This window comes from Bos javanicus, chromosome 2, assembly GCF_032452875.1.
Source record: "Bos javanicus breed banteng chromosome 2, ARS-OSU_banteng_1.0, whole genome shotgun sequence".
NCBI lineage: Eukaryota > Metazoa > Chordata > Mammalia > Artiodactyla > Bovidae > Bos > Bos javanicus.
In genome coordinates, this window is record NC_083869.1 from 26,527,479 (window position 1) to 26,555,239 (window position 27,761).

General features: G+C 35.1%; 1 protein-coding gene across 6 annotated transcripts in view; it reads right to left on the minus strand.

Annotated features, from left to right (window-relative positions):
* Positions 1-27,761, minus strand: part of UBR3 (ubiquitin protein ligase E3 component n-recognin 3) — a 204,872-nt gene that overhangs the window by 137,930 nt on the left and 39,181 nt on the right. For 4 of the 6 annotated variants that reach the window (XM_061435633.1, XM_061435608.1, XM_061435641.1 and 1 more), the window contains exons 3-8: positions 27,174-27,332; positions 21,513-21,656; positions 20,905-20,954; positions 9,623-9,689; positions 4,090-4,220; positions 2,669-2,897 (exon numbers count right to left, since the gene is read on the minus strand). In XM_061435633.1, coding sequence (XP_061291617.1) covers positions 2,669-2,897; positions 4,090-4,220; positions 9,623-9,689; positions 20,905-20,954; positions 21,513-21,656; positions 27,174-27,332 — 780 coding nt within the window. The remainder of the gene's footprint in view (positions 1-2,668; positions 2,898-4,089; positions 4,221-9,622; positions 9,690-20,904; positions 20,955-21,512; positions 21,657-27,173; positions 27,333-27,761) is intronic. The other 2 variants (XM_061435648.1, XM_061435616.1) reach the window with 1 other exon arrangement.

A 27,761-nucleotide genomic window follows, 5' to 3' on the forward strand; every position in this document is an offset into this window, starting at 1 on the left:
TTATGTAGTTTGTTGCTAGAAAAAATACATTTATATTTAAAGATCTTAGCAATGCTACTTGTAGCTATTTAGCTTTTGGAATATTCAATCTGCATAAGAATTTTCAGGACAGACTAATAGAAGAAAGTATACATAGAAAGCAATGAAGACTACGTAATACAATTTCAGAAAATACGGGAAAAGTAAAAAACACAGAGATAGCAAGACCAAGTGCCAAGAAACACCAACATTGACAGAATAAGCAGAAAATAATTTCACACCACACAAACAACAGAGAATCAACAGTGTGAAATGCTAATGAAAATCAAGCAAGATAAGGTCCAGCATTTTATCACTAGCTGCCTTATCATGTAGTCATAGAAAGGGTGACCATATAATTAATTTTATAAACTGGAACACTTTTGAGAGTAAAAAAGACTGTATTAAAATTAATGTCAAAATAATAGGCATAACCTGGAGCAGTTCTAGGAAAAGTAGGACATGTGGCTAATGGAGTCCTGGACAATTCTGGAGAAGCAACAGAACAACGGAAACAAACACTAATGGAGGTGGGTTAACGAGTGACTAAAAGTTAAGGAAACAAATACAAAAGCTCTCTCAGGAAAGCTGGCTAGAAAAAGAAATGGAGGCAGACTCATATACAGCCTCTTCCCAAACATTCTTCTCTAAGACGCAAGCCGTACATAATAAGCATAGCTAAACCACTTAGTCAAGAAAAAAGGTTCAATTCTTTCGAAAAGAGTAGATACTGTTCATTTTTCCAAGTTTGTCAGTTTATAAATTAAAAATGCTATATTTGTGAAAAGTCCTTTTCTAATTATATAATTCTATGTATAAAAATATCATTGATACAGTTCAATGATGACAGATACTACTTCAAAAAAGAAAAAGAGTAATATACACAGCTAATGGACAGGGAGCTGGCGTGCTGCAGTCCATGGGGTTGCAAAGAGTTGGACACAACTGAGCGACCGAACTGAACTGAATATACACAGCTAAGTATCTAATAAAGAAAAGGGCATCCTACACAAAGATAGAAAAATAATGCAAAGCAGTTTTTAATATTTCCATTAAAAAGGTAAGCAAGTATACTGCTTTATGTAAATAATATATTATTCTCCCATTATACTTACAATGGGAAGTCAGAGTTATTGTACATAGTGAGGCGGAGTATGAGTTTTGAAGTCAGACACCTAGACTTACACTCACAGCTAAACCATAGATCACTGACTTCTCAACTCGTAAGCCACAGTTGCCTCATCGTTGCCCCACCTATAAAATGGAAAAAACAGTATCTACTCCCCAGAATTGCTGATGGTTAAATTAGATAAAACCTATTAAAGCACTTGGAAAGAAACCATGGTATACAGTGAGTGCTCAAAAGATGGGAGCTATCATTATTAGTAGTAGTTATTATTACATAGAAGGCACCATGCCTGCACTGATCCCTATACAAATTTTCAGGCTATGGTACTGCACCTGAGAATAGGCAGACTTTCAGTATAAAGAGAAAACAGGAGTTGGTATGCAAAAGGAGACAACAGTAGAAGGCAGGTTTCAAGCGTAAGATCTCCCATTCACAGAGAATGGAAAGGTCCTAAGATTAAATTTGATGCATTGTTTGTTATTATTTTTTAAATTTAGCTCCAAGTGCCGACAAGTGAAGACAAAGTCCTATTAAAATTGGCCAGGCTATACTGTGACTAAGAACAAAGATTCTGACATCAGGAGATACAAAGTCCTTCTTGGTTCTGTCATCTACTAACTATATATTCTACAACAAATGACTCAATTTCTCTAAGCCTCAATTTACTCATCTTTCAAGTGGAAAAAATAATAACACCAATCTAGAGAGCTGTTCCTGGAATAGGAAATGGCAACCCACTCCAGTATATTGCCTGGAAAATCCCATGGACAGAGGAGCCTGGCAGAATGCAGTCCATGGGGTCACAGAGTTGGACACGACTGAAAGACTGAGCATACACAGAGAGTTGTTCAGAAATTTAATTGAAACAATGTATAAATAATATTAACACAGTGCCTAGTACATAGCAAATACTCAAATAATATAAATTATTATGAGAAGGTAAAGTCAAGATGAAAGACCACAAAGAAATAAGAATGGGAGGAATTCCTAGAAATGTTATGGCAATATGAAAAGGCATAAAGGAAGAAAATTACAGATCACACTAAAGGAACATATAAAAGGCAAGATTTACTTCAACTTTTAAATTATAAAAGTATATACATATAAAATGTCTAAAGCTGACAATAATAAATTCATGACTGCAAAAATAGAAATATACCTAATAAGAAAATGGTTAAATAAGTTACAGTAAAGTCATATGATATTACTATCTGCAATCATTAAAAATCATGTTCTTAATGTGTATACTTGACAGAATATTTTAAAGCACATATTCTTATCTATAAAAATACTCAGCTCACAAAAAGAAATGAAACATCTCAAGATGTTAACAAGTTATTTGTGAATAACAGAACTGTATTTAAAGTTTTTTCTTTAAATTTTGCTAAAATTTTTCAAGCTTTAACAAATATGTATTATTTTATAATATTTTTAAAAACTACTTTTAAGCATAAAAAGAGTTTTTAAGGCTAGTTATGCAAAGTGTACTTATAAAACCAGTGAAAATAATTCTGAGTTTACCTTGTAGCTCACTTTTAATAAGGCAACTTTCCATCATGTATAACAGCACAGTGACCATAATATCCAGCAGCTGACATTCTTCTGTTACCTGTCTGGCTAGCTCTTCATTGCTGAACAACTGAACACTAATATGCACAATTCTGTTAGACATAGTGTCCGATTCATGACTTTTCTTCAGTGTCTTCATAATGAAAGCATAATGCTGAACAAAAGTTTTTGTAAAAGCAACCTGTAAAATGTTTTAAACAGGAAGAAAAAAACACAGTTTAATTTTGCTGGCACATTTTCAACGTATTATATTATTAGCATTTTAAAGTATAAAATGGTATAAAGTAAAAAGTATAAATTATAAAGTATAAAATTTATAAAGCTAAGCTATGATTAGCTTATGACAATGTCCAAGACAATTGGAAAAGTAATTTCAATGACGGTAGTCACTGTACAAATGTAAATTTGTCCCTTTTTTGAAAATCTGCAAAATAGTTTGATAGCTAAAAAAATATTCAATATGCATTTTAAATTATTAATGTTTTAAAGCAATTACAAAGATGGTTTAAAAACACAAATCTTCACTTTGCACAAAGGTATCAATTCACTAATGTCAAAGTATGTCTTTGTCCTGTGCTAACTACTTTAGCAATAAAATCTGAAGTCTCATTTGAAAATCATCGAGTTGTTTACACAACTAAACAATAAGTGAGTCAATGTGACTACTCCAAAAGTAATGATATTTTTTCCTATTTGATCTGAAAGCCAACCAATATTTAAGTTTTCTTTTTTGTGTACCATATACACTTCATCTATTATTTTCTTAAGGAGACATAAACACACAAAACAGCATTATTAAAGTGTCACTCCTAAAGAGGCTTTACTTTTTAAACCATAAGAAGAGCTAACCCATGATTCACTGTCTTTTCAGATACAAGGCTGTATAACTTTGCCATAACCATACAAGAGTAACTGGTGGGTCCACACCCTCTGAGACTAGAGACTTCACTCATCTACATGTGTACATGAGTCAATACTATTGTGTCTTAACAGTTATGGCCAGAAGCTACTAACTCTGTGCTTTTCCCATGCTGAATCTCACAATCTAAATTCAGTTGTCCCCATTAAACATTTTCTCAAAGCATGTTGCATCTTTCTCCTTTAGAGAATTTACTATAATTTTTAACTACATATTTATTTGTGTAATTGTGCTTTTGTTTGTTCCCCAGCAATTTCTCTGGACCAAGTCTCATGCAGAACGGTAACCCTAAGGATCCCACTCTGTAAAAGTGCTTTGATTCAGATCTAAAATACTGTGCTTTATGTAGGCCCTCTTTTGGCAACTGAGCTGAGAAATACATCAAAAAGATTTAATGTTGACAAGGCAAAGAAAGGTGACCAAAGTTCAGAAAAGAAGGAAAAAATGTAAATACCTTATACTCTTGATCTGGAAGCATGTTGAGTAAGAAAGTCACCATCTTCTGCGGAAATTCATACTTTATTGTCCAAAACAATAGCTCTTCTAAGAAACTTTTATGTTTCAAAACATCCATTATGGATTGATCTACATAAGAAAAATAAAATTTATCACCCTAATGATTTAAGTTGCTCATCTCATTTAAACCTTACTATAACAACCCAGCAACCTCAAACATCTGAATATGCCTAAAAATCAAGGCTATCCTTTCAATAATTGAAATGATAATACTAACAATATCAAGTTGTTTCTATAATATCCACAGTACAATAAAATACTTACTTAGTCCTTATAATTCAACATAAAGTAGTTACTAGAAAAATAATTACTTGTCCTTAAACATAAGAACCAGACATAAAACAATGAACTGGTTCCAAATTGCGAAAGGAGTATGTCAAAGCTGTATATTGTCACCCTGCTATTTTAACTTATATGCAGAGTACATCATGCAAAATGCCAGGCTGGATGAAGCACAAGCTGGAATCAAATATGCCAGGCTGGATGAAGCACAAGCTGGCAGAAATATCAATAACCTCAGATATGCAGATGACACCACCTTTATGGCAGAAAATGAATAGGAACAAGAGCCTCTTGATGAAAGTGAAAGAGAAGAAAGTGAAAAAGCTGGGTTAAAAATCAACATTCAAAAACTAAGATCATGGCATCCGGTCCCATCACTTAATGGCAAATAGATGGGGAAACAATGGAAACAGTGACAGACTTTTTTTTTCTTGGGCTCCAAAATGACTGCAGATGGTGACTGCAGCCATGAAATTAAAAGACACTTGCTCCTTGGAAGAAAAGCTAAGACCAACCTAGACAGCATATTAAAAAGCAGAGATATTACTTTGCCAACAAAGGTCCATCTAGTCAAAGCTACGGTTTTTCCAGTAGTCATGTATGGATATGAGAGTTGGACCATAAAGAAAGCTGAGAGCCGAAGAATTGATGCTTTTGAACTGTGGTGTTGGAGAAGACTCTTGAGAGTCCCTTGGACTGCAAGGAGATCCAACCAGTCAATCCTAAAGGAAATCAGTCCTTTAGAATATTCATTGGAAGAACTGATGCTGAAGCTGAAGCTCCAATACTTTGGCCACCTGATGCGAAGAGCTGACTCATTTGAAAAGACCCTGATACTGGGAAAGATTGAAGGCAGGAGGAGAAGGGGATGACAGAGGATGAGAAAGTTGGATGGCATCACCGACTCGATGGACATGAGTTTGAGCAAGGTCCAGGAGTTGGTGATGGACAGGGACGCCTGGAGTGCTGCAGTCCATGGGGTCACAAAGAGTCAGACACGACTGACTGACTGAACTGAAGCATAAGCCCTTTATCTAAAACTTCTACTATGATTTAAAATAATTATCTTACAAGAACAATATTCATGGCACATAATTTAAATAGTAGTAATTTTAAACTAAAAACATACTACTAAGGACTAACTCCAATTTTGTTTTGAAAAGTCTTTATAGGATAATTTATCTATTTCTTTAAAATTATCCTTCATAAATGAAATGTTAACTTCACTAGAGAAAATAATCATTAGTGCACTGCTTACTCTAATATACAAAAGCATCTACTCTCTTCTGGTAGGAACATACCAGGAAACATATAGAATGTTAGCTATGTTTACTTGCACTGGACTCAAGATGCCCTCTTCATACATAGAGGAAACAGGAAATGGATGTCTGTTTTGAATTAAAAGGTATTCGAAGGGGGAATGAATTATCTCCTGGAAAGCCTATTTCTAAAGCCAAGTGCCACTTCTTGAGGGTTAGGCTCTTTCCCGCTTATCTCTGCCTCCTTGCCTTGCTGAATCAACAGAAAGGTCTCAACTGGTACATGAGGAACTGAATTTTTTTTAATTTTACACTGGAGTATATTTGATTACCAATGCTGTGTTAGTTTCAAGGTGTACAGCAAAGTTGAATTGAATGTTTTTAATACTTTAGTTCTCTTTTACCCCTCAAAATGAACTAGAAAATTCTATTAATCTTTACTAGAGCAAACTATCCTGTGATACTGCTCTGAATCATCAACTCTATATAAGGGCATTAAGTGTCAACTATGGACTGGTTCAGTGCTTAAGCAAGAACTAGAGTTAGAGGAGAGATCTGAAAAACCAGTATCACATGAATCAAAATACTCAGGTATAGCCCTAACTAATTACATGTCAAGTAGTCTTCCAGGGTAATCTTGCAGAATTTTTAATTAACCCTATCCCAATCCTATCCCCGTGCTACAGTTCTTCTATTATTGAGTAATACGTTCATATCATAGGTGGCTCAGTGGTAAAGAACCTCCTGCCAATGCAGGAGACTCAAGAGAGGCAAGTTTGATCCCAGGGTCAGGAAGATCCTCTGGAGGAGGAAGTGGCAACCCACTCCAGTATTCTTACCTGGAAAACCCCATAGACAGAGGAGCCTGATGGGCTACAGTCCAGGGGGTGGCAAAAAAGCCAGACACAACTTAGTGACTAAACAGTAACATCATTATCTCCTCAGGTAATGAGTCTAAAAGAGTAACCTCAGTATTTAATCACTCTCTTGATTTTTTCATAAAACACTGAGTTTAATAAGACTTAAATCAGATATAACCTTAATCCAATTTTCCATTAATAATTAACAACCACTATTTTCAGAATAACAACTTCATTAATCTAGAAACACTATAATTTAAACTATACAGAGACAAAAATATCTGCTAATCCCCCCATCTAACTCCGTTTCAGTGGAGCCTTCAGTATAAGCCATATGCAGAAGGACTAAAAATAGAAATACAATTATAATATACAGCTCTTATTTGGAAATAAAAATTCTTTATTTTTCAAATCACACAATTTTCTACTTGTAAAACAGAAATCTCTTCCTCCTGCCACTTCCAGGATATAGCAATGATTTAAAAGAGAAATGACCAGTTTTGCAAGAAATGAGGTAAAATATATTCAAAGGTCACACTGACAGATTCAAAGTCAAAAAGTAACAAAATTAGGGGCCAAATGAATTAGGTGACAGGAATAAAAGGATTATAATTAAAAATCAGAATATAACTTACAGCACAGATTGCTGAAGCCAATTTAATTCTCAAAATTCACTTGGTACCAACATGACTGAGAATTTCACGGACTACCAAAAAAATACCCCTGCCAGGTAAGTGCTTCTGAAAATAATTACAAAGCTGAACAAAACTAGTAGTATTCTTTTTTTTAAACTAGTAGTATTTATTCTTAAATTCATACTTATAACTCTCTGCAAGTTTGTATTAGCCAAAGAAAAGCCTGAAGCTACCATAATTGTATATCAAGCATTAAAAATTGAAGATATATTAACTTTGTTTTAATAAATAAAATAATCGAATACCCCAGAAAAGCTGTGCCTTCTATTAAAATGAAAATAGCTGCTGTTATGTACAATCCAATTTTTCTATCTTCAGACATAAAAGTGGGGGTGGGGGGTGAACCACAATGTCTTCACTGTTATTCTTAAAATACACCAGTTTCCCAAGATATTTAAAGCATGTGCTATGTGTTATATATGTTATGTTATAGAAATCTGGTTAGAAACGCTTTCATTAGTTACGTATGATTATTACCTTTAAAATCTTGATTAAACTATCATGAGCTTCACAACACCTAAAACCACTTCAAGCAAAATTGTAAAACAAAATTTCTGAATTAGTATGTGGTATAAATGAATGATAGCTTTTAATTTAGGCAGCAGAGTCCAGGCTCTGCAACTCACCAGCTCATCTTGGCCATGTTAGCTGAAGTCCTCTAGGCCTAAGCTTTTTCATCCTTAAAACTGAACTTTTGAAATAGGCAGTGATGTGTTAGCACAGTGCCTCTCCTCTTGTCCATCATTACATATTTTATTTTCAGCTCGCTTTCAAACTGTTGAATCAAATTCTTACAAAAACTAAACCACTCTGGACTTCAGACATTTTCAAAAGCAACAATCACTTCTTGAAAAGAGTTTCTACTAACTGAAAAAGCCATTTCTTCAATGTACATACTCAAACCAAACATGATAACTAATCAAGTCTTAAATCTCTTTACTACTTCTTACAGTAAAGGAAGGAAGAGACAACAATCTATCTCAAATGCAAAAAAATTCAGGTATAAAAGAAACTTCAACATGAAGTCTGCATAAAAAATGTCTTAAGCCAGAGTCTGACCAGGCTGAAGGAAAACAATTACCTCTTAACATTGTTTTCTGAGGTATTTTCTGAACATCCCTGAAGCTTAAACTCAAGTATATGCCTAACAATCTCCTCCAACTCAGATGTATCTCAAGGACTCAGGTAAGCACATGCATAATTCTGGTTAAGTCAAAGAGCCAGGTAGCCAAATGGGTTTCTAATTTCTTTCAGGCATTACAGATTTTCTGCAGGGCTAAGAAAAAGGGGAACATGTTGCAGGCGTGAGTCCTGGACAGCAAATCAAATTTCATGCCCTCTGCTAACAGTCCATAAGTTGAATGCAGCAACGTGAGTAACTAAGAACAGACTTACAAAATGAGCCTCAACGAAAACTGTCTGCTTGCTCCACCTTTCCAAGCAGTCTTAAACTTTCCAAAAGACACACTTGGCAGTAGAAAAAAGAATCTTTTCATGAAAATATTTTAACCTCTGAAGACTTTCTAACAGATCATACTAACCCAGAAAATAAGACTATGCTAAGATTTAGAAATCCATTTCAAAAATGGAGCACAGGCTACCAACTAATAACAAGTACTCTTGAAAAGCTTTTAGGGAGGGTCAAGAAAATATAGTGATAAAGCATTTAAACTCTGGAATTTGAATTAAAGACCTACCTCTCATTAGCTGTTATGCCTAACATGCCTTCATTCCTCATTCATAAAACAGTAGTAACAATAAAACCTACTACATATGGTTACTGTGAGAATTAAATGACAGAATGCACATGCTGTGATTAGCACTATGTCTAGCATGTACAAAAGTTCGATAAATATTACTAATCTATTCCCTCACTACAGGCATATCTACTTCTCCTTTGCATCAATATATATTGAGTCCTTACTGAGCCCTTAATATTTGTTAAGTGCCATTCATTCTCATTTTCTTTCACTCTTGTTACTTTTTCTGATACATATCCACACCACTTCCATGCTGCTCATCCTTTTTCATTCTAGAAATTGCATACCCCGGATTACAAAAAGATACAAATCAAATTTAAGCTTTATACCAAAAACGCTGGATCCAAATTAAAAGATTCAATGAAAAGACTATTTTTCTGGCTCAAATATAATATCGCTCATTTTATGAAGAAAACTATCAATAAAAATTCCAACAGTAAGGGTTTCGCTTGCTATTGAGGTCTCCCACAATCATCCCCTAACAACTCTTTCTCCATATTGAACACATCTAATAACATAACTCTCTCTTCAAAGAGCTTTGATGGCCACCCAACCAAGTGCTCTTAGTAATTAAGCATTTTTTAACACAAGAAAAAAAAAACAAAATATAAATACCTTTGGTGTTACTGCTTAGTTTGACCCTCTTTCTCTTGCCCAGACCTTGACTCCCATCCTGATCCTCCTGGAGAAAAACAAAATTAGCATTATCTGTAGTCCTAGTCATGAATTTATATGTTTTATGTAAATTTAAATATGCTCATAAATTATATTAAATATAAAATACAGGTGTGCTTACATATTATTAATCAATAATTTTACTCATGTATTTGCTATAATAAAATGTATTTTAATACTGATAACTTTTAATTTAAAATTAAATTTAAAATTAGCATTATAATTAAATATATCATGAAAATTCTTAGGATTAAAATGCAAGAGTTCTTAAACTTAATCTGTGCCTCTAATGAAAGACTCTCAAATGCCCCAAAATCCCAAAATAAAAGTCTTCCTAACTTATAAACAAAATATTAAATGCACAAAGAAGCTAAAGGGGAGGAGGGAAAAGATTAGCACAGGAAGGAAGAGGAAAAGGAGAAGGGGGTTAAAGCAATGAATAGCAGAAAAGTTTTGAAGAGTCTAATACAAACAAATGAGTTCAAGAGATCAAGTTCTGAAAAATAAGCACAGCATGTTAGAAGCTGGAGTTGATGGTCAAAAAAATGTTAATAAAACAAATTATTATGTGGCTCAGATGGTAAAGCATCTGCCCGCAATGCGGGAGACTGGGGTTTGATCTCTGGGTTGGGAAGATCCCTGGAGAAGGAAATGGCAACCCACTCTAGTACTCTTGCCTGGAAAATTCCATGGACTGAGGAGCCTGGTAGGCTACAGTCCATGGGGTCACAAAGAGTCGGACATGACTGAGTGACTTCACTTTCACTTTCACTAGGAAAAAAAATCCAAGAAGAAAATATATGTATTTCTGCTCACATGTGATATATCCATTCCTGAAAAAAAATCCTCACATTAAAAATAACAAGGCTTATAGGGAATAGAAGAGTGAGGGACAGACCATTCACAACCTATTCTGTAACCAAGAAAGTGTATAACCAAAGAAATAACAAAAGCAATAACTGGTACCTGGGGAGATCATTTGGATGCCCAGGCAAACATCTTGGAGTGATTTGAGCATGTCTCATGGGATGTTAACAACATACCACCACAACAGAGTGGGAAGCTAGCTGACTGAGACAACATAAAGGGAAGAGGAGCAAAGGAAGCAGCCTGCTAGTAGTGAAGCTAGGAATGTGCCTCTAAAGCAGGAAGCCATGGGTGCAGGTGTTCAGTTCTAATTTTCTTCAAATGTTGCTGAAAAGGTTCCTGTTCCCTTTGCAGATGAGGGTGTGTTTCTCTCCAGAAAAAGGACATGACTGTACCCCATTATCCCAGATCTCCTGAACTATTGCACAGTTCAGGAAAGATTGCATAGGAAACCAAAACTTCCATGTTATACTGACATCTTTTTCCTATTTTCCAAACATGTATGAGCCAACTAGTTTTATAAAGCTATGTGTGGTAGTATTTGGCATACTGTCTGTTATGCTAACCAATTATGCTGATGGCAGGATAGAACCATGGTACAAACTCCCAGACACTTTCTCAATTAAATCAAACCTCCAAAGCAGAAAAGCCTCAGCTTTATGCTATGGCTCAACCCACTGGTTGTAGTATTCTTGGCCTACATACCAAGACTTAACTGCAAGTTTCTGACAAGTCCAGCATCAGCCCTAAAGACCAGTCTGGAGGTTCTGAAAGATACTTCATAGCTCAGTCATTCAGCATTTACTAAGCACTTCTATATGCCCTCTGTTAAGCCCCACCAAAGCCAGGCCTCTATGGTCATCTACTCGGCAGCAATAGTGACAGTCAAACAAACTATACTCCCTCTTTCTTTGCCACCCTCACCTTGTCCAAAGAGAAACTCAGCCAGTATGAAATTTGGAGCCATAAAAGACAGATATACGAATGTAAACCATGCCACAAGACCCAGAAGATTGTAAAATTTGAGATTTTAGCTAATAGTCATTTATGAAACTGTTCTCCTGGCAGAAGACAAAAAAAAAAACTTTTAATATTATATTCCAGGTTAGGATTATTTCATAATTTCAAATAAAAACTTCCTATGAAAAGTGTATCCTTGGTCAAGCAATGGCCATGACAATACAAAGTTTTAAAAATTTTCCAAACTTACACTTTAAAGGACAAGTAAAATTAGTCAAGCTAGGGAGAGGAAAGTCATTCCAAGAAGGCACAAAGACAAAAGTCTAGAAACAAAGATTAGCCTGACATCATCATAGATAGCAAACTCAGCTAGGAAGGGAGTCTACCTCCATTTAAACAGGTGGGATAACGGGTAGTCTTGTACTACACTTGAGAGAGTACATAACAGAACCATTTTTCTGAATGGCAATTTGTCAATACACATATGGAAAGTCGTTTAAGTTTATCTATCACTGGAACAGAAATTCCAGTTCTAAGAATTTATCTTAAAGAAATAATCAGACAAGTGAATAGGGACTATCTGCATAACACTCATCACAATGTTATTTATAATGGCAAAAAAAAAACCTTTGGTTTCCAACAGCAGAGCAGGGAATTAGGGAAATAAATTATACCACAAATATACTCTTTAAAGAAAAGCAAGACTAGAGTTCCATATTCATTATGACCAGGTAAATGTTCAAAAACTATTACTATAAATTAGAAAAAAAAAAAAAGCATGTTATGAAGGATAGCATATGGAGTATGAAACCATTTAAGTAGTGATACCACACACAAATAAAATATGTTAAAATATACTCTTTGTTACAGATGTTTAAAACTACCATTAGTAAGGAAAGCAGGTTACAGAATAGCATATATAGCATGGAATCTCTAAAATATACCATATATAAAATCTGTTAGAATATATATGATTAGAGTAAGTCACCTCTAAGTGATAGAGTAATAGGTAATTTCATCATCTTTTTGCTAATATTAATTTTCTATTTATTCAATGATGACAATGAATTATAGCTTTAAGCTAATGAATGTTTTTAATACTAATTATGATTTTCAATCCTAAATACAACAATCTACTCAAGATAATGGATGAGTGTGTATCTATTTCAAGTTCTATTTTTTTGGGCCGCTCCTCGAAGCATGTAGGATCTTAGTTCGCCAACCAGTGATGGAATACCCGCCCGTGCTGTGGAAGCATGGCGTCTTAACTACTGGACCACCAGGCAAATACCAAGAACAAAAGTTTCAACAAACAGGAATAACTTCCAGTGCTGGGACATTCAGGCATTAAGGAAAACGAAAACAATTTAGTTATCATGACAACAAGACCCCACCCCAAACTCAAGATGGAGAGTTAGAGTTCTTCCCCTTTTATCCACGAGAAAACAGTATAGAACCCTGGGGGAAAATAATGGGTCCAGTGAACAAGAGAGGAAATAAACAACCTCAACTGAGACAGCATTCATACAGCTCTCAGAAACACTCTCAGAAACTGTTAACTAGGTTCCTGAGTAGAGAAGTAGACAACACTGCATGTGTGTTTCCCACACAGGGAGACTCCCTTCCTAGCTGAGTTTGATATCTATGTCCAATATCAGAGAAGACCTTTACCCCACCTTGCCCCCTGCCAACTCCCCAGAAAACAGATTCAAACTCCTAGCCTGCAAAATTTACAGGTAGTTTTTCAACCCAAATTAACCTTTCTTTCTTTGATGGATTTACTGGACAGATGAAAAAATATGAGCTCCATAAAAAGAAGTCAAGTTTAAATTCACAGTTGGTTAAAACAATATTCAATGTTAATACAAAATACACAAGGCTAAAACATTTAACACAGCAGATTATAAAAATAAAATCCAAAGGAGATCTTGGGAAACTAGAATAAAATGAAAACATTTATGTAAGCCACTGTAACATGATACTGTTTGCTTTAAATCAATTTTACAAATACAAAGCAGAGAGGGAGCTCTCAAACTTGTCAGCTGTAAATCTGAAGGGGTAAGTGAGTGAGGGACCTGAGTGTTTCATTTGACCACTGGAGCTTCTACCGCAGTTTAGCACTGCTGCTAAAATGCTAACAAAAAACCTTAGGCCTAAAGGAAGCCATAACATGCTTCACGATAAGCTATCCTTGTGACTCTGTACCAAAATCAGATCATAATTTTAAAAAGGAATGAACAGGTGAAAGAGCTATGAATACCAGAGAATACTGTGTAACTAAAGCTAAAAAGTTAAAGGGGTACCTAATGAAGTAAAATTAAAATGTTTCCATAGGGAGAAACAAGAAGAAAGGTGGGAAAATTATAATATTTAACATGGTATTAAGAAGAGATTCCTAATAATTAGAGCTATCAAACAAAGTACATAGTAACTTACTTTGTTAAGTGATCATTTCTCTTATGTAAGAATATGAAATACAGAAGACTAGAGGCAAACAAACAAATTAATAAATAGTGGTAATCTCTGGAGAGCACAGCTGGAGGTAAGTGTTTTCTTTTTTCTATTTGTCAATTTTTCAACAATGGACATTCAAATTTTATGGTTACACAGGGGGAAAAATGTGTTTATTTATTTATTAAATTAGTATTAACAGCTAGAATGTATCAAAGTCACAAAGATTAATGATCTGGTAAATACACATAGATAAATGGACACTGCTTATGGTAATAGCCTCAGTGAAAATAATCTTTCCTTGAAAAGTTATCTTGATTTAAACAGTCCTAGTTTCTCTAAGAAACTCTCTATTACATCCATGTACATATAATACTGGAGATAATTTTCTTTTGAACTGAATTATCTGATGACTGAACAAATCTAAACAAAAAATGAATAAACATAAATTCACATTTTAAAGTACTTCATAAAGTTAAAATGTGTTTCTATTTTATTTCAGCTTCATTCAAGACAAAGAACATTTTAAACTCCTATTACATATTAGCTACACACACCAAAAAAAAAAAAAAGTAAGAAGTAGTAGTATGAAGAATGTCATGTGTATAAATAGCCCTGCTGAGTACATAATGTTCTGTTACTCTAGGGACAGCAGGGACAAATATCTGACACAACTTGTATGAATAAAATTAAGTAGACAGCAGTATGCTCATCAAGTAAATCTTTAAACAGGAAAAATCTTGCTGCTGTTAAAGAGCTTCAAACTTGTTTCTTCATTTTTCAAATTGGCAGAATTAGACTACGCCTAGGATCTCTTCCAATTCTAACTTACAACATTTTCTTAATTGTTATAACTCCCTCTCTATAGCAGTTTTTGAGATGTCATTGCCCTCTTCTCATCCTGTCTCCTTTTTCATACACTTCGCTAAATTGTAAGAATGAAATCACAAAAGGGGTTTGTTCAATAACCCTATGGGCCTGTAGAGTAAGGGTGCAGAAATTCCAATCCTTAAGCCATATTCAGCTCTTCACTAAATTTCAAATATAAATGCTAAAAGCAAACATATAATTTGTGACTGCAGTTGCAAAATAAAATGCAATATGGCTTTAAAAGCTTTAACGAAATTTTTAAATGGCATAAAATAGATATTTGTTCAAGAACATCTGTATCTCAGTTCAGTTCAGTGACTCAGTCATGTCTGACTCTGTGACCCCATGGACTGCAGCACACCAGGCTTCCCTTTCCATCAGCAACTCCCAGAACTTGCTCAAACTCATGTCCATTGATTTGGTGATGCCATCTAACCATCTTATCCTCCATCGTCCCCTTTTCCTCCAGCCTTCAATCTTTCCCAGAATCAGGGACTTTTCTAATGAGTCAGTTCTTCAGAATATCAGGTGGCCAAAGTATTGGAGTTTCAGCTTCAGCAACAGTTCTTCCAATGAATATTCAGGACTGATCTCCTTTAGAATGGACTGATTGGATCTCATTGCAGTCCAAGAGACTCTCAAGAGTCTTCTCTAACACCACAGTTAAAAAGCATCAATTCTGGTACACTTCTATTAACATTTTCCATCTCCTTATCCTTTCATCTACTTTCTCCTTTATTTATTCCATCCTTATTAAATTACTGCTTGCATTTTCATCATTTATATATGTAAAAATGCTTTGAAAAGAACTATAACACAAATTTAAAATAGTTTTAAATCAGTTTTTTCAAACATCATTAGGCTTTGCAGGTGGCACAATAGACAAACAATCTGCCTACAATGCAAGAGACATGGATTTGATCTCTAGGTCGGGAAGATCCCCTGGAGTAGGAAATGGGAACCCACTCCAGTATTCTTGCCTGGAGAATTTCATGGCCTGGAAATTTCCAAAAGCCTGGAAAGCTGCATTCCATGGGGTTGCAAAGAGTCAGACATGACTGAGCAACTGAGCACACGTTGTACAGCACAGGGAACTCTACTTAACGCTCTGTGGTGCCTTAAATGGGAAGTAAATCCCCAAAAGAGGGGATAACATATACACATGGCTGACTCACTTTGCTGTACAGCAGAAAATAATATAAAATTGTAAAGCAATATACTACAATAAAGTTTTTAAGAAAGAGGGTGGAAAAAAAAGAAAGAAAGAGGGTGGAAATTCTTATATTTTCCCTCTAAATATATCACATTAAAACTCAATTAACTTACTTATTATTTATAATTACCTAGGCACAAAAGGAAGCTTTTTCCATCCAAATCACTGGTCCTAATAAAATAATGTTTATCATTAAGAAATAAAAGCACAATAGAGATCCCAAGTAGAGATTAGCAGAAAAGTTATGATAATGTTAGCTTCCATTTTAATCAGATTCAAAACTATATTCTGTTCCTTAAGCTGCAATGAATCCTAGTAAAATTTTAATATGTCCCTTTTCATTCTACCAAGGTAAAGATCAATTCTTTTAAAACTCTCATAACTTTAAATATAAGCTTTCATTCTCTTGAGATGTAGTAATATAACTATTATACTAAAGAAAACTTTGATCTTCTTTAAAACACTACAGTTGCCATTTCTGGCTAAAGTGGTATTTCATTATCATGTTATAGTTTTTCCCAACAGACAAGTACTACTTAAATAGACAGGAAAATACATAATCAATTACTGTATTGTATTTAGCTATAATCACCAGTCATTTCTAGGCTACCAAGAGAATCCAGGAAAAAGAATGGCAAATTTCACATCCTGGTTGTGGAAATTTTGAAACATGTTTATAAATTCTTTGACATCCCTACCTTCTGAGAGGTGGAATTTACCTCCTTCTGCATTGAACCCACCTTAGCAACTCATAAGGAACAGAATGCAGTAGAAGTAATAGTATGTAAAATTCCAAGACTAACACAGAAAAGGCTCCACAGCTGCTGCTCTTGAGTTACTCACATTGGGAAAAGCCACAACTATATGAGAAGCCCAACAACTTGAGACCACCCTGCTGGATGGTCTCCAGCAGGGTGAGCTCCCTGTGCAGAGCCAGCATCAACTGGTAGCCCCGTCCAAGCATCTTATATCTCCAATTCAGCTGACCCTTCAGATGACTGCAGTTTCTCAGCCAACAAATAACAGGAATCTCGTGAGATAACCTAAGTGAGAACTGCCCAGCTGCCATTCCCAAATTTCTGAGTCATAAAATTGTTAGCAAAACAAAAAATGGTAATTGTAAGCAACAAAGTTTAAGACAAATTTGCTGCACAGAAATAGTAAGAACGGTTGGGTTTATCCACCTTACACTAAAAACTCTAGACCAGCAGAGAGGAGACCTAGCATCCATTTGCAACTCTACTACTGACAAGATGGAATTCACTTGTCCAGTGGATCAGTTTATTATTTGAAATTCAGCTTCCTCATCTATAAGAAAGTTAGGCAAGAGGAATGCTCCAGAATTCATAATTTTTTAAACCTTCAAATTGCCTCCTTCTGATTCTCATTTTTGTCTTGTTATATTACACAACTTTTCTATTTCTAGCTCAAGATTTGACTTTGTTAGTATGTAAGTCAATAAAACATATATGAAATTTTTTGATTAAAAAAATTATGATTGCAGTCTTAAAATAGAAAATTTCCTATCACTAAAACCTTTCTATGTCTGGCCCTGGGTAATGGTCTTATCTTTGTAGTTTTCCATACTTGTCATCTTAAATAAGTGTGTGTGCCTTTTTTTAACAGAAAAATATAACCTAATACAATTTAAGATATGCCTACCCTATAGTCTGGAGAAGGTAATGGCACCCCACTCCAGTACTCTTGCCTGGAAAATCCCATGGATTTCACTTTCACTTTTCACTTTCATGCACTGGAGAAGGAAATGGCAACCCGCTCCAGTGTTCTTGTCTGGAAAATCCCAGGGACGGTGGACCCTGATGGGCTGCTGTCTATGGGGTCGCACAGAGTTGGACATGACTGAAGTGACTTAACAGCAGCAGCAACCCTATAGTCTGGAGCTTTCCAGATGCCACTAGTGGTAAAGAATCTGCCTCCCAATGCAGGAGATGGAAGAGACCCAGGTTTGATCTCCAGGTCAGGAAGATCCCTGGAAAAAGCAATACACTCCAGTATTCTTGCCTGGAAAATCCCACAGACAGAGGAACCTGGCAGACTACAGTCCATGGAGTCCCAAAGAGTCAGACACAACTGAACAACTAACACTTTTACTTTTCACCCTGTAGTCAAGCAATTCCGTATCTTAGAGAGTTAACTGTTCGAAAAGAAATACAAGCACTGTATCTTATAATAAAAAATTGGAAATTATAAAAATTACTGGATAAACTGTAGCTTATTCATATTTCAGAATACTGGTAAAACAACCACAGTGTATAATATTTGAGTAAACTTTCAATTTAAAAGTTTAAAGATAAACTTCATTACTCTTAATCCATGCTTTAATAAACTTATTTTCTCTGGAAAGACAAGCAAAAATGTCTATCATATGACCCATGGTAGCTGAAAATTTCAGTATTTCAATACCTTCTACATACAAAGCACTAGGACAAAAAACATTTATCAAGAGTGTAATTTGTATCTGGTTCATGAGCGGTAATACATATGTTATTCCCTTTAATCCTAACACTAGAATAATCACCATTTTTTCATGAGAAAATTCATATTAAGAAGCTTAAAACCTGGCAGAAAGCATTGCGATACTATGAGGCAATATTCAAACTCAGATCTGTCTAAGAAAAGCTCAAGTTCCTTTTAAAGAAAAACCAAAGTGGGTATCCCTTCAACTTATATCCAGCTGAAAAACTCTACTTCAAATTCTTAAGTTTTCAGATGTCCAAATGACCCCATTTTCATCCCATTTAAAGAATATGATAAATACATAAAGTATAAAAAGTACTGTTTTTTTAATTGGAGGGTAACTGTTTTACAATGTTGTGTTGGTTTCTGCCACACAAAGTGAATCAGCCGTTAAGTGTATATACACACATATATATACCCCTCCCACCCCAGTCACATGCCACCCCACTAGGTGATCGCAGAGCCCCGGGCTGGGCTCCCTGTGTCATACAGCAGCTTATCTGTTTTACTAAATGGTAGTATATATATGTCAGTGCTACTCTCTCCATTCATCCCTCCCTCTCCTTCCCCTGCTGCGTCCACAAGTCCATTCTCTCTGTCTGCATCTCTATTCCTGCCCTACAAACAGGATCATCAGTACCATTTTTCTAAATTCCATATATGTGTTCATATACTATATTTGTTTTCCCTCTTTCTGACTTACTCCATTTTGTATAACAGGATCTATGTTCATCCCCCTCAGTTCAACTGACTCACACTCATCCCTTTTATGGCTAAGTAATAGTCCATTGTATACATGTACCACAACTTCTTTATCCATTGATGAGTCGATGGGCATCTAGGTCATTTCCATGTCCTGGCAATTGCAAATAGCGCTGCTGTGAATATTGAGATGCATGTGTCTTTCTGAATTATGGTTTTCTCAGGGTATATGCCCAGTAGCGGGACTGTTGGGTCATAGGTTTTATTGCTAGTTAAAAAGTACTTTTAAATAAACTAAGAGTTTAATTATAAAATACAATTTAAAGATCAAAAAATCTTACTGTCTTTAAATATAAATATTAAGTATACTTCACAAACTCTAGGTGGTCTCAGCTACTATCACAAAAATAGCATTTTATGAGAATGCAAACTAAAATGAAGTATTTTGAAGTTGTCACCATCAACAAGTATTTACTGAAATATAATCATAATTAAGGAGTAAATGATTATATAAATTATATTACACATAGAAGTTGCTGAAACAAAGAATCCAAGAGAAATGAACAGAAGGAACACAGAGAGGGCCTAAAGAAGAACAGAGTAAAAGCAATGGTAATGAACAAAGAAAGGCCCTATTTCAAATCCTCTGATACCCCTCACAAAGTTACTTCTAGAAGAAATTCAAAAGCACCACCCCCCAACCCTGGGTGCACACTCACACAGAAGGATCTCCTTCCAGCACCCTACCATAAAATACGGTGTTGCTACAATGTACTTATGTACAATTAAGGCACCTCTGGCTATTCCAGTTTGTTGAAAATTAACAAGTTCCTGTTAATTGTTAATTAAATGAGATTCCACAAAATACTACATTTTGTGGAAGCCTTCTTACAGGGGAAATATGCTACTAAAAACTTTAAATTATAAGGCATCAGATCAATTGTAACATATCCATAAAAGAAATCGTGCTTTCAAACGAAGGATATTTGGCTTAGTTCATATGACATTACCACATCAAAATGGGTTTTTTCAAAGGAAAAAAATGTAAATGCTTAAAAACAATTTAGTTTTTAAAATGTCCAACATTAAATGTATAAATTAATAAACATATGAAAATTAAGTTTTATAAAAACCAAGATTATAAACAAATATAGATCAAAAAGGAATTTTTCTTTATAAATCACATACTAACAAACTACAGGAATGTTATATGTAATTTATTAGAAATATTATTAATAAACTATAAAAATTGACATTTCAAACTGACAGTCTATTTCTCAGTACTTTGCTTTTTTTAATAACTCTTGAGATAGAAGATATAACTTTATTATGAGATTAGAAAAGAAGCACATTTCATATTCTTCTAGCAAATTATTCTAGACTTAGCTAATTTTTGGATAAATCTGAGGATATTTTCATAGGAGAAATATCTATGCCTTTCTAGCTCTCATTTCTAAACTATAAAAATAGAAATGAATTTACAAATAAGAAGTAAAAATCTAGCTGCAGTCCTCATCCTGTCACTAAGTAATGCTGTGACCTTGACTAAGTTATTCCACTCTGGGCTTCAGTGTCCATGTCTACAAAATGAAGAATTTCAACTACAAAATATCCACAAATTTGTATGGTAGTTCTAAAACTTTTAAATACTACTTTTTAAATGTTTCAAATGTTAACTCACCTCATCTGAAGAATCTAGTTGTCCCAATGTTCCTGCTGCACTTGCAAAACCTTTGGACAGGAGAAAAAAGTTTCCCTTCATAACTGTTACATATTGCTTTAACCTTAAAATTACTTTAAAACATAACAATATCAAAAGCTAAAGTTTTGTTAAGACAACTCATTCTAATAGTTATCTTGGCGGAATTTAACATTTATCTTTAAATCTGGGCCCAATCAGTTTATATTTCAACAGGAAACCTCCAGTGAAAACACAGATTTAATATTCACAAATAATGTTTCAGAAGGATTGCTTTCTTTTCTTTTTAAACCATGGTTTACTAAAATATTGAACTACTAAAGTTTTGGGCAACTCCTAAATAGCAAGTGCTATATTTTTCATGAGTTCAAACTAGAACCTTTGATAAACTAACTGAATCCCTTTGAAGAAAAACAAAGTATCTTCTTTGACTAATCTATCCTTTCTTGCTTACAAATTTTTACTACTTTTATTACTTTCCTTACAAAGAATGACACAGCGCTTAAATTTTTTCAATGAGTAAAGCTTGAGGGGTTTCTTGTTTTAATACAGAAAAGTTACCATTGTTCAAATTAAATATTTAAACAAACCTTGAACTGCCAGAGTGCTAGCGCCAGCAGATGGCTCTTGTATACCGTATACAAGTTTATCCTCAGGATATGTAAGTCCAGAGCTCTTCAAAGCTATAAGGTATTTTTCATGACTTTTCCTTGCACAAGCATTTTCTCCAAGACCTAATATTTAAAGTACATTTAAAAATCAGAAAAAAAAATATTCCATTCAAAACATAAATACAGCCACCTCAATAAATAATGTATACACATATAAAATAGATGACTATTCTAATTGGAGGGGAAACCCTAGAATGAATAATATAAAATAGCTATCAGACATTTCTGTGCTCATGTTTGGCATTAATAATGTACAGCATGTTTATGGCAAATAATGAAATCCAGTAAGCAATTGAGCATCTTAAAGACGCCAGAGATTATATACAAAACACAGGGGGTTCAAAGATTGATAAAACATGATTCCTATCTTCAAGGAACTTTTATTGTACAGAAAGGCAGATAATATGGTTAAGTGACAAATCTGCAGTAGACTTCACCATTTGGTTTCACAATCTGTGCTCTTATAATACCATGCAACCAGACCCAAAGCAAAGTTTTTGGAAAGGCTTCCTAGGGAAAAAGAGTGGAATTTTCAAATATTATAACTGAGACTATTCTTAATTTCTGTTTTGCCAAGCATAAAATGTTTTTATAATGACACTGAAGTAATTAAAAGCATAACTTGTACAGAAGTATCACTTAAAACAAATTTATTCCAAAATTTTGAGAAGTTTAGGTTCTAGAATTAACAATCCTAGACATTTCACTTAGCATTTGATCATATTAATGCCAAGTTTGTCTTCTATTTTGATTCCTAATATATTATGGAGAATAGAAGAATAATAAAAGAAAAATACTGACATTTAAAAGTTCTTTAAAAGAAAAAATTATTTTCTGAAAGCCAAGTTACCATGTCATTTGCCACCTCTTAATTTGAGAAGCCTGGCGGGCTACTGTCTATAGGGTGACAAAGAGTCAAGACACAATTGAGTGACTAAGCAAACATACACACACACACACACACACACGGAGACTATACATCTTTAAGGTTTCAATCTCTCTGATTATAAAAATATATAGTAAATGAGTTTGTTTAATATTTGCTGAGCTTTCCTCAATTTCCTCTCTCTGCTACTCTCAATACTTAGAATAGCTTTGTTTATTTAAATCTCTGCCCAATCTCTGGTCTAATTTAAAAAAAAAAACAAAAATGAAAATAAAACTTTCAGCACAGATTAGACAGGAATACATCTATCCTTCAATTCAAGTCCAAAATTAAAAACAACCACAGTTTATAAAAAATAAAGGACTTCAAGGGTCCTACATAAGAAATGACTAAATATCTTCTGAATAATAAAAATCATGTGTTTATCTCAGTAACAATAAATGAAATTTTTGCAATACTTTTAATTAACAAAATATATTTCAGAGACTTCCCTAGTGGTCCAGTGGTTACGAATCCCTGCTTCCACTGCAGGGGGTGCAGGTTCACTCTCTGGTCATGGAACTAAGATTCCGCATCCCATGCAGTGTGGCCAAAAGAACACAAACTTTCCTTTAATTATTTCTTAATTAAGTTGAACATATTTTCCTTTAACTTCTTGAACATATATGTAATAGTTTTTTAATCTCTTTATCTACTAAATCCAACATCTAGGCCACTTCAAGGTCAATTTCTATTAGTGTCCTTTTTCTTAGTTACACTGCACAATTTCTTATTTTTTTGTATGTCTAACAGTTTTTATTGTATATTGGACATTCTGATGACACATTATCAAAGATTCTGGGTTCTGCTATCTTCCTTTGAAGAGTGTTAATTTTAATTCTGCAAGACTTACAGCTTGATCACATAGAATTTCTGAAGACTCAGTTTTAGTTTGTAAGGGGCAAATCTCTTACTATTATACAGTGGAAGTAACAAACAGATTCAACAGATTAGATCTGAGAGACAGAGTGCCTGAAGAACTATGGACGGAGGTTCGTGACACTGTACAGGAGGCAGCAATCAAGACCATCCCCAAGAAAAAGAAATGCAAAAAGGCAAAAAGGTTGTCTGATGAGGCTTTACAAAGAGCTGATAAGAGAAGAGAAAGGCAAAGGAGAAAAGGAAAGATATACCCATTTGAATGCAGAGTTCCAAACAACAGCAAGGAGAGATAAGAAAGCCTTCCTCAGTGATCAATGCAAAGAAGTAGAGGAAAACAATAGAATGGAAAAAAACTAGAGATCTCTTCAAGAAAATTAGAGATAACCTATGGAACATTTCATGCAAAGATGAGCACAATAAAGGACAGAAATGGCATGGACCTAACAGAAGCAGAAGATATTAAGAAGAGGTGGCAAGAATACACAGAAGAACCATACAAAAAAGATTTTCATGACCCAGATAACCACAATGGTGTGATCACTCCCCTAGAGCCAGACATCCTGGAATGTGAAGTCAAGTGGGCCTTAGGAAGCATCACTATGAACAAAGCTAGTGGAGGTGATGGAATTCCAGTTGAGCTATTTCAAACCCTTAAAGATGATGCTGTGAAAGTGCTACACTCAGTATGCTAGCAAATTTGGAAAACTCAGCAGTGGCCACAGGACTGGAAAAGGTCAGTTTTCATTCCAATCCTTAAGACAGGTAATGTCAAAGAATGCTCAAACTACTGCACAATTACACTCATCTCACACGCTAGCAAAGTAATGCTCAAAACTCATAAAGCCAGGCTTCAACAGTACATGAACCGAGAACTTCCAGATAGTCAAGCTGGATTTAGAAAAGGCAGAGGAACCAGAGATCAAATTGCCAAGATCATTAAAAAAGCAAAAGAGTTCCAGAAAAACATCTACTTTTGTTTTACTGATTATGCCAAAGCCTTTGGCTGTGTGGATCAAAACAAACTGTGGAAAATTCTTAAAGAGATGGGAATACCAGACCACCTTACTTGCCTCCTGAGAAATCTGCATGCAGGTCAAGAAGCAACAGTTAGAACTGGACATGGAACAACAGATTGGTTCCAAATCAGGAAAAGAGTACGTCAAGGCTATATACTGTCATCCTGCTTATTTAACTTATATGCAGAGTATATCATGCAAAATGCCAGCCTGGATGAAGCACAAGCTGAAATCAAGATTGCCAGGAGAAATATCAATAACCTCAGATATGCAGATGAAACCACCCTTATGGCAGAAAGTGAAGAAGAACTAAAGAGCCTCCCAATGAAAGTGAAAGAGAAGAGTGGAAAAGTTGGCTTAAAACTCAACATTCAGAAAACTAAGATCGTGGCATCCAGTCCCATCAATTCATGGCAAATAGATGGAGAAACAGTGGAAACAGTGACAGACTTTATTTTGGAGGGCTCCAAAATCACTGCAGATGGTGATTGCAGCCATGAAATTAAAAGATGCTTTGCTCCTTGGAAGAAAAGCTATGACCAACCTAGACAGCATATTAAAAAGCAGAGACATTACTTTACCAACAAAGGCCCATCTAGTCAAAGCTATGGTTCTTCCAGTAGTCATGTACGGAATGAGAGTTGGACTATAAAGAATACTGAGCACCGGAGAACTAATGCTTTTGAAATGTGGTGTTGGAGAAGATTCTTGAAAATCCCTTGGACTGCAAAAAGATCAAACCAGTCCATCCTAAAGGAAATCAGTCCTGAATATTTATTGGAAGAACTAATGTTGAAGTTGAAACTCCAATACTTTGGCCACCTGATGAGAAGAACTGACTCACTGGAAAAGGCTCTGATGCTGGGAAAGACTGAAGGTAGGAGGAGAACGGGACGACAGAGGATGAGATGGTTGGATGGCAAAACCGAAGTGATGGACATGAGTTTGAGTAGGATCCAGGAGTTGGTGATGGACAGGGAAGCCTGAAGTGCTGCAGTCCATAGGGTCGCAAAGAATCGGACATGACTGAGTGACTGGACTGGACTGAACTGAACTGAAGGGGCAAATTTATGGAAAGCCCAAGATTCTTTGGGCTTCCCTGGTAGCTCAGATGGTAAAAAATCTGCCTATAATGCAGGAGACCCGGGTTTGATCCCTGGGTTGAGAAGATTCTCTGGAGAAGGGAATGGCAACCCAATCCCTTTCTTTCCCAAGTATTCTTGCCTGGAAAATTCCATAGACAGAGTAGTCTGGCAGACTACAGTCCATGAGGTCACAAAGAGTCGGACACAACAGAACAACTCACACTTTCACTTTCAAGATTCTTTAAAAGCCCTGTAAATTGGCAGGAATAATCTCCAAACTCTGTCAGGGTTCTAGGCTTCATTAAGACTGACCTGGAGTAGAACTTACTCTAAGGTATATGGCCTTCTGGTGTGTCAACTTGATGCCTAGCTTATTAATAAGGTCTCTCCAGTTCGGTTGAGCTGATACTCCAGTGTCTCCCAACACTGCCTAATTTCCATTATCTCTATTATATTTATCTTCACTATCTGCCATTAACCCCACAGCCCTCTTTAGTAAGTCTTAGGTAGTCTCATCCTGTATATGTGTATCTCAGTTCTCAGCCAAGCACTTTCAGGTTCCTCATACATCTGACCCACAAATTTTTGCTATTTTGCACCAAAGATTCCACAGGCTCCAACTGCTTCAGCTGCCCTAAACTGTGACCTCTGCCCCCTTAACTCAGCTGGACCACCACACTCTGCTTCAATGCCAGCCCTCCCCGTTAGTCAGAAAGTTTTCCCCAGAGAGAGATTCAGAGAATTGTGAGGCCCACCTCTTGCTTTTTGTTTCTCTCAAAGGTTTACAGTCTTGTGTTTCCTGTTGTCTAATGTCTGAAAACAACTGCCTCACATTTTTTTTCCAGTTTTATGTTATGACATAAGGGCTAGCAATTTTTTGGTATGGAGGTTTTGTTAATGTCACCTCCCCTCACTAGACCATAAGTTTTGTAAGGGCAGGGATAGGAATATTTGGTTTACTATGTACCTTTCCCACCCAAGCTCTAATATATAGCCCAAAGCCAATCAGATGAGACTATCTATAAATAACATGTAATTAACAATACACATAAAAACTTCACCACTCTAAAGAAGGAAGATAAATTTCAATTTTCAAAACATGCTGTTCATAAAGAACATTATTTAAAAGCACAAAGAACATTATTTAAAATATTCATAAGGTTTTAAAATAATTGATATATTTACCAAACGACAAATTTGAGCTAAGTTACCAAGATGTAAAAACTATTTTATATTACAGTACAAACATATTTAACAACTTTAAGTTTCATAATTTAAATTCTACATCACTATAAACTCCGGGGTTTTTCTACATCACTATAAAATCCCACACAAAAGTTTAGGGATACCGAACATGAAGACACAAGAATGATGGCTGTTATTGTTTGGAGAAAGGGAGGTAAAGTATAATTACAAATATGTCACACCAAACTTGGGAAGTCTGGGTTCTAGTCCCAACCCCAAAATCAGTTAATTGTGATGTCTTGAATTGGTCATTTAATTTTTCTGGGGTTCAGTTTCTTTATCCATAATATAAGAAGTATTCTTAATAACTTTTAGCTTTAGCATTCTACTAAAATAATCTACATTTTAAGTTTTAAAATACATAATTTTTCATTATTATAATAATGTAAGTAAATTTTAACTTTCTTCCCTTTGAAATTTTACTCACCAGAAGTCAGATCTTTGTAGTTTTGTTGGTTTGTTAAAACCTGAGTAAGAACAGATCGCATTGCTCCTCCCATTTTAGTTAGATCTTCTAAAAAGGAAATTTGAGGTTCCAAAAGCTGAAGGACTTTATTAAGGTCTTTCTCTGATGGAACATCAGCTGCTAAAAAAAAAAAAAAAAAAAGCAATCAATTTTCTTTAAAATATTTTGCTAAGAATAATATTTTATTCCCTTAAAAACACAGTAACTTAGATAACAGCATTTTATAATCAAAAAGTTAATTTAAGAACTCTTCAGAAAGCAGGCACCTACTCAGCACCTAGCTAGGGCAGACTTGTTTAGGAATTCAGTCCTCTAAGAAAAGACTGATGGAGAAAAGAGATGACTTCATAAGGTACTAGATGTCCCAAGTAGCTCAGACAGTAGAGAATCTGTCTACAATGCAGGAGACATGGGTTCAATCCCTGGGTCAGGAAGATCCCCTAGAGAAGGAAATGGCAACCTACTCCAGTATTCTTGCCTAAAGAATTCCATGGAGAGAGGAGCCTGGTGGGCCACAGTCCATGGGGTCACAAAGAGTTAGAAATGACT